The sequence below is a fragment of the Giraffa tippelskirchi genome, chromosome 4, assembly GCF_054371585.1.
Source record: "Giraffa tippelskirchi isolate mGirTip1 chromosome 4, T2T-mGirTip1v1.2.pri, whole genome shotgun sequence".
NCBI classification, from domain to species: Eukaryota; Metazoa; Chordata; class Mammalia; order Artiodactyla; family Giraffidae; genus Giraffa; species Giraffa tippelskirchi.
In genome coordinates, this window is record NC_137278.1 from 75,911,026 (window position 1) to 75,924,907 (window position 13,882).

The 13,882-nt window shown below is 33.6% G+C and overlaps 1 protein-coding gene across 8 annotated transcripts in view; it reads left to right on the forward strand.

Moving 5' to 3' along the window:
* Nucleotides 1-13,882, forward strand: part of LRPPRC (leucine rich pentatricopeptide repeat containing) — a 103,725-nt gene that overhangs the window by 46,002 nt on the left and 43,841 nt on the right. For all 8 annotated transcript variants that reach the window (XM_081591951.1, XM_081591950.1, XM_081591956.1 and 5 more), the window contains 9 exons: nucleotides 227-284; nucleotides 1,392-1,498; nucleotides 1,718-1,795; nucleotides 2,121-2,165; nucleotides 2,516-2,620; nucleotides 3,605-3,735; nucleotides 4,423-4,508; nucleotides 5,927-6,134; nucleotides 13,302-13,426. In XM_081591951.1, coding sequence (XP_081448077.1) covers nucleotides 227-284; nucleotides 1,392-1,498; nucleotides 1,718-1,795; nucleotides 2,121-2,165; nucleotides 2,516-2,620; nucleotides 3,605-3,735; nucleotides 4,423-4,508; nucleotides 5,927-6,134; nucleotides 13,302-13,426 — 943 coding nt within the window. The remainder of the gene's footprint in view (nucleotides 1-226; nucleotides 285-1,391; nucleotides 1,499-1,717; nucleotides 1,796-2,120; nucleotides 2,166-2,515; nucleotides 2,621-3,604; nucleotides 3,736-4,422; nucleotides 4,509-5,926; nucleotides 6,135-13,301; nucleotides 13,427-13,882) is intronic.

Consider the following 13,882-nt stretch of genomic DNA (forward strand, 5'->3'; position numbering starts at 1 on the left):
CAGTTTTCCTTCAACGGGGGTTTGTTTTGTTTTTGTTTTTAAAAGAGTAACCTGTTACTTAAAAACAAAACAATTTCCTTGGCAAGTGGGGGTGGTGTTGTATTACTGTGATATACAGTAATACCTTACTGGGGAGAGGCTATATTATTTCAAGAATTCAATTTCAGATTGTGTTTGTTCTAGTTTGCTTCTGTTGCTGCAATGCACGCATTTTCTGTCTTACCAGATAACAGAACTGTTGTACAAGGATGGACGTTATTGCCAGGAGCCTCCAGGACCAACGGGTAGCGTTTCAATTTTGATGATTGTAACTTATCCACAAATCCATTCTTCTGTGTAATGATGGGCCAGAAGGATTACAGCAGTAAACATTTTGTTTTTGAAAGTGAAATTTGAAAACACTTGTTATAAATCTTCACATTGATAAGTGCATCATTTTGAGATCTGTGAGGTGGTTGGTATTACCATAGTTGTTTTTCTAAAGTCAGGGTTGGGAGGGTTTTTCTTTTCAGATATTGAGGAAATGCTTCTTACAGCATCAGTGAAAATAGCCTTAAAAATCAGTAATCCTTAGTGTTTATGTGATTTTAATGTTTTGCAGGTATAATTTAAACATATAAAATAGTAAAGAGGTCTTGTAGATTTTTCCACTTAAATATAATTTATTACCCAAAATACATTATTTTGACATTTAATGATTTTTGTTTTCATGTAATAAAGCCTAGCATATGTGGTTTTCTATTAAAAAAACAACACCACACACACAAAAAAAACCATATGGTATCTTTCTTGAAAGTTTGTATTTTTATATCCTATGTATTAACACATGGCCCTATACATTTTATGCTTAGATGCATAGGAAAATTACTGTTGTTACGAAACATCTTTGTTAATCTTGGTTTTTCATTGGCTAATAGGCAGCTCTCCACAGGAATATTACATCTGCTTATTAAAATTATTTAACTTTCTATACTCAACATTTACCAATCCTCTAATTTTATGTTTCCTAAAAATTGCCCACGAAAAATTAATATAGAAATACATATGGGGCATTTATTTATTCTCACTATTTGTGATTTGGACAGTAAAGGGGTAAGGCCTTGGGCAGGACCACTTCTGTCACAGAGTGGTAGAAGAAAATAGATTGAAGTAAGATTCAGTACTGAAAAGCTGTCACTCGGTCTGAAAATAATTAATATTCCTTTCACTCACCAGTTAGATGTGTGCTCCCAAACCACATAATCTCTATGCCTCAGTGATCATTGTTGCCATTTCAGAGCCTCTCATCAGGGTGACATCTCACACCAAAATGATTTCTTATAAATTAATCTTGATAACATGACAGTCTCAGTAATTTTAGTGGAATGCTTTCTCTTGTTTTTTTTCCACAGAAGCTGTTGGCTATTTTCTTTATAACTTGATTGACAGCATGAGTGACTCAGAGGCACAGGCCAAGGAGGAGCGTTTGAGACAATACTTCCATCAGCTGAAGGAGATGGTACCATTTCATTTTTTGCTATATAATGCCTGTCCTGTCTGACATGTATCTATTAGATTTGAAATTGCTGCTTTTAAGTACAACCAGACCACTTCTCAATGACATACATGAGTTGGAGACTTAAATTATGTCTGAGATAATTTCTGTTAGACAAATTTAAGTTTGGTTGTCTAAAACTTGTTTGTTTGTTTTTTTTCCTCCTCCCTCCCCTTTGCACAGAATGTAAAAATTCCTGAAAATATCTACAGAGGCATTCGTAATTTACTGGATAGCTACCATGTTCCTGAATTGATTAAGGTGTGTGTGAAATAATACCTTCTTAAAATGCTTACTTTATATATAGAGGCATGTCAAAGTTTTATTTAAATATATTGCTTTTGGCCAAAAGTTTATTTAAATGATAGCCTTTAAAACAAGGCTTTTTATTGATTATTGGTGAATGCTGTTTACATATTGAAGAATGTATTTAAAAGTGTCTTTTACAGTGGTTATAAAGTCTGAAGAGAGTTTCGGGAAAATTTTGGAAAATGGAAAAATGAAATGAGACTTCCAAAATTTGCTTTTGACATTTGCTGTATATTTTCCATATGTTTTCTAATCCTAATTTAAATCCTGATTTTAGGATGTTAATGTATTGGTTGAAAGAGAGAAGACAGACTCTAGAAAAGTAAGTATGTTTTTTGAGTAGATTCTACATGCTGTAATAACCTCATTTAATGAGAGTTCTAGACTGTGTCCTTTTAAAACCAGTGGTTCCTAACGTTTTTGCCTCTAGCATACTTCTAGGAAGTTGGTAAAAGCCATTTACCATCTCAGAAAAATTATGTCTAAGAAATCTACATATAATATCAGAAGCTTTATAAATCCCTAGAGTCCATCCCAGATCCCCACATTAATATCCTTGATAGCATTTATGACATTTAGGAAAGGACAGTTTAAAGAGAAGAGTGACAAAGGGTACATTTTCTTTGTAGTAAATTTCTTTCCTTCTTTTTTCTTCCCATTTCTGCTTTGCAGCCTTCATCACCTGATTTGGAGTCTAAACTTGAAAAGCTAAAAGCTGAAAATCAACCTGTAGGAGATATCCTAAAGCAGCTCATATTAATGCTATGTTCAGAAGAGGTAACGTTTGTTTAAATATTTAAAATGTGCTATTAAGGTAAAAAATTCTTTACAGATAAAAGTAAGCAAAGCCTAATATAAAATTTATTATCTTTTCAATTGATTATTATACATCATGTCTGTGAAGAATGCAATTAAATGAGAGGTTAACTAACTTCAGCTACACCTTGAATGGCATGTTTTCGGGTTGCCGTAGTTTGTTTACGATAATCTGCAAAGTGAATGATAGTAACAGCCGTGATAGGTTTATCATACATGCCAAATGTCCTTTCAAGCCATGGCTCCGGTCTCTCATATCTAGATTGTCAAGCAACTGATACATGGCAGTAGTCATTTGCAAGTCAAATATTACTAGGTTGTTAATGCAGGGATTGAAATTCCATTTTCCTGCTGGAAAAAAGCTCTTTCTGAGATAAAGGGTCTCTTGCCTTTTTTCAGCAGGCGTCCAGCTGTACTTTGTGTTCATTTTAGTGTGTGTCTGCAGTTGGGGTATATCACTAGACTTTTTCAGTTTCTAGTTCAGATCATTTGGTCGTATGCCTGTGTTTTTAGGGGGAAAAAATACAGCTGACGTTAAGGTTATAATATGGCACTATTAAATTCTAAAATATTTCCTGCACTTTACAGACTGTGAGGAACTTGGCAATGATATATATTTCTGTGCATGGAAATTTGACTTACTTGGTACAGATTTAATCTGGAAGTCTTTTTTCATAATACAGTACCGAAACCTAAAACGTCAAATTTGGCATAGTGATCAGTTTTGCAGCGCAGATAACAAATCTTTTGAACCCTTCATATATATCTTTCCTGCTTTTTAAAAGGTGGATTAAAAATACCAGGGAGCAAGGTGAAGTTAATAATGTGTATCCATTTATTTTAAAAGTAGTGTTAACTTTTTTTACACTCTGAACATGGAAACTAAAAATTTTACACTTTCATATTAATTTCTTACTTCTTTTTCATTTCCTTCCTTTATTTTAGAACATGCAAAAAGCTCTTGAATTGAAAGCAAAATATGAATCAGATATGGTTGTCGGTGGCTATGCAGCTTTAATAAATTTGTGCTGTCGACATGATAATGCAGAAGATGCATTGAACCTGAAACGAGAATTGTGAGTACCCAGACACTGAAATAAATCATCAGCATTTATGCTGCTATACAGTCCTTGATGGCTCATGTAGAGTGAATACCACTCTCATATAATGTAACTTTTAAAAATTCTCTTTTGTGAGTGCTTTTGAAATTTCATACTGTAATACTCTTTGATTAATTATGGCTTGTTTTCAGCAAGGAGTCTTTGTTTAAGTATGATAAGACATTCTATTCCTTGAAGCCAAGATTTTTTCCTCTTGATTATACAACTGCATATCACAACAGTGATGGTAACTATTATATAAGGCTTGTTAAATATTCCCCTTCCTGTACTGTAGTGTAAACAGAATTCTGTCCGCTTCCCACTGATAGATTTACCAAATAAAAATATCTCTTGGGGGCATTTCAGTATTTGCAACAAAGTGAGAATCACCTTAAGTGCCATGAAACAGAAGCATTTCTTATTTGTATTATTTGCAGATGGAAAGATGTAATACACATCTAGTATTACATTTTTACTTCTTTGAATATAATTGCATGTAGATTTGTATATGGCCTCAAAAATAAACCTGAACTAAAAAGTAGGAGCCAGTGTTAATAACATTCAGATTCTGAGATTTTTTGGAAAAGTGATCAAGTAGATACTGCACTGCTATTAACAGTTAAACAACTTCTAACATAATATAAATATGGCTTTAATTTTTAGTGACCGCTTAGATCCTTCTGCTGTCCTTGACACTGGCAAGTATGTAAGACTCGTTAAAGTATTGGGAAAACATGGCAAGCTCCAAGGTAAGCAACAGCACATAAAGGAAATGTGTGATGCAAGTATCTTGCCACTGGAATAACATGTGAATTGAAATTAATGGTATATCATGTCCATCCTGCAAAGTGCTTGAACACTTTGCATACAAATTTGCATGTGAATCCAACCAAAGCTGCATGGACAGTGTAGGCCATTAGTTTTAATGGGTTGGCAAGCTTGTCATTTACATTTGCACAGCTCAGTGCTTTTTGCATTTCTGCAGCTAGTTTTTATTAGCATTGCTGTTTGGGTTGAGTTTGAAGATCATGACTTATGGCACAATTTGCCTATATGCCTGCACTAATGGCTTTGTTTTTGCTTAAGAACATTGGAAGGCTGAACATAAAACCTGTAAATATAACCTTTATTCAAGAATATGAATTTTGCAGGCATCTTTGTCTTCACTTCTAATAACATTAACAAAGTGTATACTTCAATAAGGTTTCTCAGGGAGAAGTTTTCAGGGAGAGCCTAACTGATTATATAGTTGATGTGTATCCTCTAACTTTCTTATAGTTGGGATAATGCTAAGCCTAATATAATTATACCTAATAATTTATTCTTAGCTATTTGATTATTTCTTAAGTTTCTCATTAGGCTTTATTTTGAAACTTAAAAAAACCTCCCTGTCTTCTTTTTATTCCTAAAGATTTTTTGTTTTTAAATCATTATACTGAAAAATGTATGGAGAAAGTATTTGACTTGATTGTTGAATTTTTCCCTAGGAAATTTTTCTAACACAGACAATCCTTTATGAAGATTAGCCTGCTTTTTAAAATCACTTTCTATAAAGTGGTCAAAACATTTTGTCTGTGCAGTAATTAATAAAATTATAAAAATGCACTTATTCCATATCCTAAAATGTTTGTTTCTGCCTTCCTAATGAAGCTTAATGAATCTAATGTATTAACATGCAGTCTTTTGGAAAGCTTTCATTGGCTCTGCTTGGCTAATTAGTATCGACATAGCAAACAGGCCCTATCGGTATCAGACCATTAGTCTGGCTGTATATACAGTGTAAACACATCTTTATTATCTGGCCTCCTGACAAGCCATCTGCTGAAGAAACAATGGTGTGATTTAGCAGATGTTAGCTCTGAACGATAAAAGCATCCATTTAGGAGGATCTTACAGCTATAGGGCACACCGTACAGGGTTATGTGGTGCAGAGTGGGCACACAGTCCCTATCTATAATTTGTAGTCAAAGTTGCAGGGAAATGATAAAACCATGCTATTGTGGATTTATAATTGTAGTCTCGTTTAGAAATGCAAGTAGTAATTAACTTGAAATCGGCATTATACACTAGAATTTACATTCCTGCTGGGCTTGAAATGCTGTTTTAATAGCAGTTTGTTTTCCCTACATGAAATTACCTAAGGGTCTTTTGTGCTACTTCATTGTAGATGCTATTAACATTCTAAAGGAGATGAAAGAGAAGGATGTTCTTATCAAAGATGCAACAGTCTTGTCCTTTTTCCACATCCTAAATGGCGCAGCTTTACGAGGTGAAACGGAAACAGTAAAACAGTTGCATGAAGCCATCGTGACCCTAGGGTTAGCGAAACCATCTACCACCTTAAGTTCCCCATTGGTCACCCTGTATCTGGAAAAGTAAGTTAATTGAATTTTCAGTTTTGAATGTGGCATTGAAAGAATGAATCTAATCATACAGGGATTATATTTTGTAAATTCTCTGTGATGCTGCGGAAGCCTTATTTGCCACCGAATAAGAGAATGTCTATGGTGTAGGTGACCTTTAAAATTGCCAACAACCCTGTGGTCCTACGGATTACTTTTCAGTGAAATGATCTATGGTGGTTTTTGGGGGGTGGGAGGTTTAGTGGGGCATATGATGATACTACATGAAACCAAATCTAGTTTTCCCCAGTTTTGAGCCTTATAAGTGTTAATTATTAATAAACATAAGAAAGGATTCTCTGGGGCTTTTGTTTATGCTTCATCACTGTTGTTCATGTTATGATGTGGCAGTGTCTCTTGAGGGATCCTTTTTTCCGTGTAGTATTTTAACTGCATGTACCAACACAGGAGTTACTGTAGCTTCTCTAAGTTATTGTAGAAGATGTCTCTGTGTCTTGTGGCAAGATGAATTTTGTTAATAGGGTAAGGTTTACTGAGTTTGAAGATGTCTGTGTTTGGAATGTTCATGTTGGTGCCCAATTTAAGGTATTTTTTTCAAGTGTAAATCATAAAGTCAACCTACATTCTTACACAGAGTGAAACATTTTAGTAAGATAATAAAGCATCCTTTATTATCTTCTTTTCCTCTAGCATTTGTTTTTCTTTTCTGTTTTTAAGTATTTCTCAGACCTTACCCCTTTGCCATTCTCTTCCATGACTTAGTGCAGTTTTTTAATCTGCTGATTTTGTGATTGAGTTTTTCTCATTTAGTTTGGATGTTGCTGTATCAATGCCAGGAGAAAAGTAAAGGGTAAATCTTAGTGTACTCATATTCTTCCCAAATTTCTGGTAGTTTTTATTTACTAAGAACATAATTAATTGAATATAACGAATGATTTGAAAGTGTGAAATAAAAAACATCTAACTATGTTATGTTTATATATACATATATATGTGCACACACGTTCATACACACAAATGTTTTGTGAAATAATTTCTTTGACATCCAATCAAAAAGCAGTTTATCAACTTAGCTGATTTGGCTAAGTCTTTAACCTCCACAATCTCAGCATTATATCTTTTTAAAGAATAGTGATTCAAACAATTACTGTGTTATTGAGTTCTCGTGTTCACAGCCAACTTTATATAGAAATCCTGTAATTAATATGCTTCCTCCAAGAATTTTTTTGATGGTCTCAAAAGACCCATCTCTGCAGATTGCATGTGGAGCTCTGCATAGGGGTTTGAAAGAAATGGGCCCAGTGCCCAGAAGAATTAGGCCCTCCTCCATCAGTGGGCAAAAATAAAATAATTAACAATGAAAACGAGGCCATAGTAGAGAAGTATCTTACAAACAGAAATACCGTGAAACAGAAGATGAAAAGTTTTCCGAGAAAGGTCTGCAGATGGGGCTCATGAACCAAGGAGAACTTCCCCCAAAGGAAAATGAAAAAAGCATGGGATTCAGATGTTAACATGGAGCATACTCTGTGCTTCTGATTTAATAGTACAGAGATTTGTTTGTCTCAGTTAAATTTGACTGTCCCTGTTAATTGGGCTAGAGAAATGTAAATTAGTACCTTTTATGATTTTTTTTTTTTTTTTTACTGCTTTCAGATATAAAGAGAAATTGTTACCTTCTATTTTTATTTGCCTGACTTTTTTTGTTTTTTGCTGTCTCTGCTTTGCAGAGGCTTTTTCCCTGACAAGATCTTTCGGTTTCATCTGTCATGAAAAAACTTCCTGTCGACTCTTTTAGAGTCAGAAAGTAGAACTTGAGATAAAGAAAAGTTCATGTTTTGCAGAGAACAATAGTAGCACTCCTAGTCGGGGCTAAGTTGGAGGCAAACATTGATTTTGAAACTTGTTTTCAATTGTGTTTTCCCAAATGATGTTTTCCCAAATGATGACAAGTGCAGGATTAACTACACTGGCTTCCCCAAAAGTCTGCATGTATTTGACTTGATTAAATATGTTTGATCTTCAATAATATCATGTAACTGGTCTCAGCAGGTATAAGCTCATCTGGAGAATGAGCCTTTTATTCAAACTTGAGGTAAAATTAAGTGAAACATTTCAGAGCATGGTACAAAATCTTCATCCTTTCCTTTTTGGAAAATCATTGCCAGACTGTGAAGAAGGCTGTCACTTACATACTGTAATTCTGGAACAAATCTGTGAGGTTGAGTTCCTTAGAAAGGTGATCTTTAAGATTCAGTAGATTTTAATTTTGAACTGAATTTTCCAGCATCAGATAAAACACAGGAGAAATTTAATTGTATCTGTTTGTTACCGGATAGTGTATAAAATCCTTATTGTTATGAAAAATAATATATTTTGTTTTATTCATTTGCTCAAGGAAATCCAAAATAATGACAGGTTTGCAAAATTTTGAAGAAGTTGTTTAATCTGATTTGTATTATCAAAATAATGCTTGTACCGAACAGAAAAGAAACATACTGAATTGAACAAAATTTTCATGTGTTTTGTTTATATTGGGGTTGTATAAGCCACATGTCTACATGTAGTCCACATGAACATTAAACATTTTCCTTTGTAACTACTTAAATATATTTTTAATTGAAATCATGCTTGATTCAGAAAGATGACCTGGATACTCCATATTAAGAAAGAAAAATGTTTTAAAATAGGTTAAAAGAGCTTTTGATTAGTCTTTATGCTATGGTAAAGGAAATAAAATTAATGAAATCTGGCCATTAGTTTTAAAAGCCTAAGAATTTGTATGATGCAGTTTCAGATTCACTTCTTGTATAGCTGATACATTTTGGTTTCATTGCATATGAAAAATATTTGAAGCTGTTTAACTGGATTATTTAGTGCAAATGATCAAAGAAACTTTAATTTCTGCTTTCCATTAAGGATTTTTCTATGCTGATTTGTGCTATCAGCTGTATATACCCACATGCATTTCATTTAAGTGAATCATGGACTTTGTGTATATAATCCTCCCAGAATTCTTACTGTGTTAATCTTGAGTTCTTCATAAAGGTCACAACTTCTGTAAGGTGAACCTATCCCAGTACGTTTTAAAACTCACACACTGTAACACTTCAGTGTGTTGCAGAAGTGGGAAATACACTTTTTTAGGATGGTGGTTATTCTGTCATATACACTCCCCTTTAATTTTGGCATCTTCATTTGTACTGGATACTTTTATTATTTATGGGAATGCTTGCCTTCTAGAGTAAAACTCTTTATGTGCTGAAAGGAAATTAAGGAGGTTTGGCTCTTTTACTCCATTATTGCAATTAAGAATTTAGCATCATCCGTGCCAAAGGACAAAAGTGGTTCATTTGCCCTAGGGGAACAGGACAGTGATAAGATGATTTTTCGTCAAGGATCATTGGGTCGTAATTAAGTTACATTCATGGCTATTGCTTTTTGAAGGATGATTGGTAAATGACAGGCTTCATGTGCTTAGTACGGACAGTGTTCAGTAGGGTTTTTTCTCCCTCTGTCAGAAAATCCTGTTGAGCCTGATAATGTAAATGTGGCATTTTATTCTGAACAAAAGAGCAGGGAAATGAGCTATCTTGTCTAATCATTCAGTTGTTTAACACCGACTTCCAGTTTAGACTCAATTGGCTGGAAAGCACTTGACATGTGAAGTTAGTGCTGTTCGGAGCGCATGTTTGAGTAAATTTTAAAGTAAGTGACAGCTAAATTGTACCTAGGGAAATTACAAAGCCTTCAACACAGTTAATTTTTTGGGGAGGATTAGTTGTAATTGCAACACCAGTCTCCTTGAAGATTCCTCATTTATAGATGATGAACAGAAAAAACATTTAGCTCTTTCAGAGACTGGTTCTCTTAACAGAAAAATTTTTGCAAAGTCTGTGGTTTCTCCTGGAATGATTTCTTTCCACACTGAACATCTGCTTAAGATTTATAGAATAGTTGGTGTTGAGAGTGTTAAGGTGTTTTTCCCCCCTTCCCTTGTTTTGAACTTTTTTCCCCCCAGCGACCTTCTTTTCTCTAGTGATTTCAGATTTTGAGAGCTTTTCAGTCAGTAAGCTCTTTAGGTAAATTGCCACTTCACCAGCACTTTATGCATAATGTTGAAGCACTTTATTCCAATTAAAAAAACCAATATTTGTCATTTAAAATTTTGATTAAATTAAGTATACTCTCTGAATTGGAAGTTATTATGGGTGAGCAGACTAAGTTTAAAGCTATCGATAGGTAAATAGATAGTTATCACTGGTTGTTCTTGTTCTAACAGTTCAAGTTTGTATGAAACACATTTGTGATTTTTAGCTTATTTATAAATAAATTTGAGTTAGGAGAGCTTTGTTTTCCGGTATTGTTATAAAATCTTTCTTCCATTCTGCTTTTATTTCATCGGCTCGTAGAATTTTGATTTAAAGTCATATTGAGTTGATTTGCATCAGTCACAAATACTTTTAAATGATTGCTTACTTTTTACTAGCATATATTTTATTTATGAAGATTACTGTACGTATATCATTGAAATATTTTGAAGGGTGTCTAGTCATTGAAAATATCACAGTGGATTTTTCTTAGAGATAATAGTATGTTAGAGTTGGTTTTCACTTAGTATTATTTGAGGTTTCTGAAAGCAGTGGCTAAATTTTTATTTCTATTTTAGAGTAGAGTTTTAAATCAATGCTAGTGTTTTAATGCATACAGAGGAAAACAAAGTCATTTTAGGGTATGGAATTACACTGATTAATTAAATCTTCCCCCACATTTTGGGTGTAAAGCAGTTTCAACCTTTTTCCATTTGTTATTTTGCTGCACTTTCTGATGTAATCCTGCCTAATACAAGTAGTAGTCATGTGATGGTTTTCTCTGCTGGTGTGAAACATTTGAGATGATGAACCTGCTAAACTCAAGTTTATAGAACCTTATATTAGAGTATTAGAACTGAGAAGAGACCCAAAGATCCTTGAGTTCAACTGTTGTGATAATCTACTTTTTATCACCACTTCTTGAAATGTGTCACATTGTTAGAGCCAAGCTTCGTTGTAGTACTTATCAATTAGGGTTGCAATTCAAAAGTCCTATGCATATACAACTATTTTAGCAATGTCAGTTTTAGATACTTTCTATATTTTTAATTTCCATAACCAGAATTTTCAGGCTTAAATAGGAAGGATTAATGATGACACCAAATTATATGAAGAATGGACATTTTTGTCTAAAGTTACATGATCCAGCGAAACACAAGTCAGGATGTAAATAGGAATTGAAAAGAAATGACTAGTCATTAGTTATTTCTATCATCAGTAGGTATGAAATGTTTCATTACAGATTTTTAATTCATTTTGTTGGCAACCTGGGATCAGTGACATTGTTATTTAAAATTACTAACAAATATATATGAATTATTTCCATTTTGCTATCTTTGTCTTTTCTGTTGTTGTTCTGAGCATGTGTAATCTTCAGAAGCATATATTTGGAGACCAAAGACTATTAGTGTGTCTCTTTGATTGACCAAACAGTTATTCATTCATTTATTGATAACTTTGACCTAATGCAGGGAAAATACAATTGAGATACAATACTATTCTAGTTTGGGAATGGACCTGAAAAAGCAAATCATCCTGCCTTTTAAAAATCCGTTATGTTAGTTTTTCTTTTGAAAAAATGTTTTGGTAGTTTTTCCCTTAAGTGAAATTGTGGAAAGGTAATAACTGAACTTGTATCTGAAGCAAAGGAAAATACTGATTATATAAAGCTTTATATCCTATGTGGTAGCTTCTGTAGCATTTCCCTTGTATGACAGTAATCTAGCCTGCAACATCTACTTGCAGTTTTGAAATTAACCTGTAATTTAGTCTTCACCCCAAATGACAAAAATTCAAATGACTCTGTGGGGTACCAGAAGATGCACTGTAAACAGGGCTCAGTAAGGGGATGAGGTGGAGTTCCATTCGGATCGGCTCATTTTCACTGTGTCAGTATTATTGCAGTAAAATTAACGCTTCTTCATGGTATTGTACTTCTTAGTACAGTTTAAAATCTTAATCTGGATAAAATAGTAATTCAATCTAGGGCAACATAACATTTATATAATGAACCAAAATGTTAGGGCTTCAGCGGAAAATTTTAAAAGGCTTTTCTTCCTTTTAAAAACTGTTGCACGTGTGAGAGAAATGTCTTTTCTCTACGAAGATTATCACTAGCTATACTTTTTGGTCCATACCTGTAACCATGTTTGTTTGTTTTCTAAGTACATTTCATACTTTCTTTTAAAAAATCTTTTAAATTTATTATTCCAAATTATATCACCTTATTAGGTTAAAGGAACAACATTGCTTTTTAATAGAGCATAATGTATAATTAGATGTACTCCGAAAGGGGGAGTCCAGGGACCTAATGGCAGTGCCTTCCTAGTGGCCTTAGGCTAATCAGTCAATCTCTATATGCCTTAATTTCCTCATCTGTTTAAAAATAAAAGAAAGTGGCAGGTAGACATGGATCACATTATCTAAACAGCTTTTCCAAGGTCTTAATAACTTCTTATATGTTGTTTCCTAAAGGATAAAATAGGTTTTGAGGACCCACAAGAATGTATTTCCATACTCTTATTTAATAAATAACTTAATGAAAATGTCTTTTTATTTTAATTAATTACACACCTACTATGAGTCCTGAAGTTATTTCCTCCTTATCCGGAAAGGCAGCAGTTTGAAAATTATGATGAGAAAGGTGAAAGTGCTTGAAAAGTTCTTGGCGACTGTTGATGCACATTTAGCAATGTTTCCCAAATCTGAAATTATTGAGAACCATAAACTTAAGTGATTGGAAAAAATATTTGACAGTTGTCCTTGTTTTTAGAAATAATGCATTCTTATAGCAACTTCTATATAATATGAGAAAATGCCTTCATCTTTTGGACTCTTTAAAAAGTGCCATTTAGCAAGTGAAATAATAAAAGGTGAAGCAGAGGAAAGAAGGAGCCGCTAATGATGTCTGTACTCTGAACATTGATTTTTATATAAGGATTATTTCTTGTATTTTTTTTTTTCCATTTTGGCTTTGTGGTAGTCTACTTAAGTAAAAGCTACCTGTGTACTTTTTGACTGGTCATTGTGTATCTCTCAGATTAATTAGATATATTTTTTTCAACGTTAATATTTTGTTGTTTCCAAGGGATAACTTACCTGCTGCTCTTGAAAGCACCATTGACTGCTATGGAAAGTATAAAATCCTGCCAAGGATTCATGATGTCTTGTGTAAGCTGATAGAGAAGGGCGAGACTGAGCTAATTCAGAAAGGTTAGTCACCTTCTAATATCTTAGAGCTGTTAGTCTTTGTTTTCTCCTCTTTCTTGCTTGTGTAATCTTAATGTGTTGCTGTGAGGAGAAAATTTAACGGGAAGACAAGCACATCCAGAGAAACTTTTGTTGCGCTTCTGAGTTGAAAAGAAAAGTATCAGGTAAATTTTTTTAATATTACAGATGTCCTTGTTTTTAGTAACGGTTCATTTTGAAAAGTTGCCCTTTGTTATTTTTTTCCCTCCACTTCTTGATGATCTACCTTTGTGGGGATTTTCACCCTTAATCTCACCAGTTCTCTTTGAAGCTAGTCATAGGTGCTTAATGTCATAAATATATGCTGTTAGGTAAAGAATGTGACAGAAAATTGTTTCATATAGCTATAAGCTTTAAGTTATTCTGAATATTTAAAGTTTTCTGATATTTGTTCAGAATTCTTCAAGTGATACTGTGTTA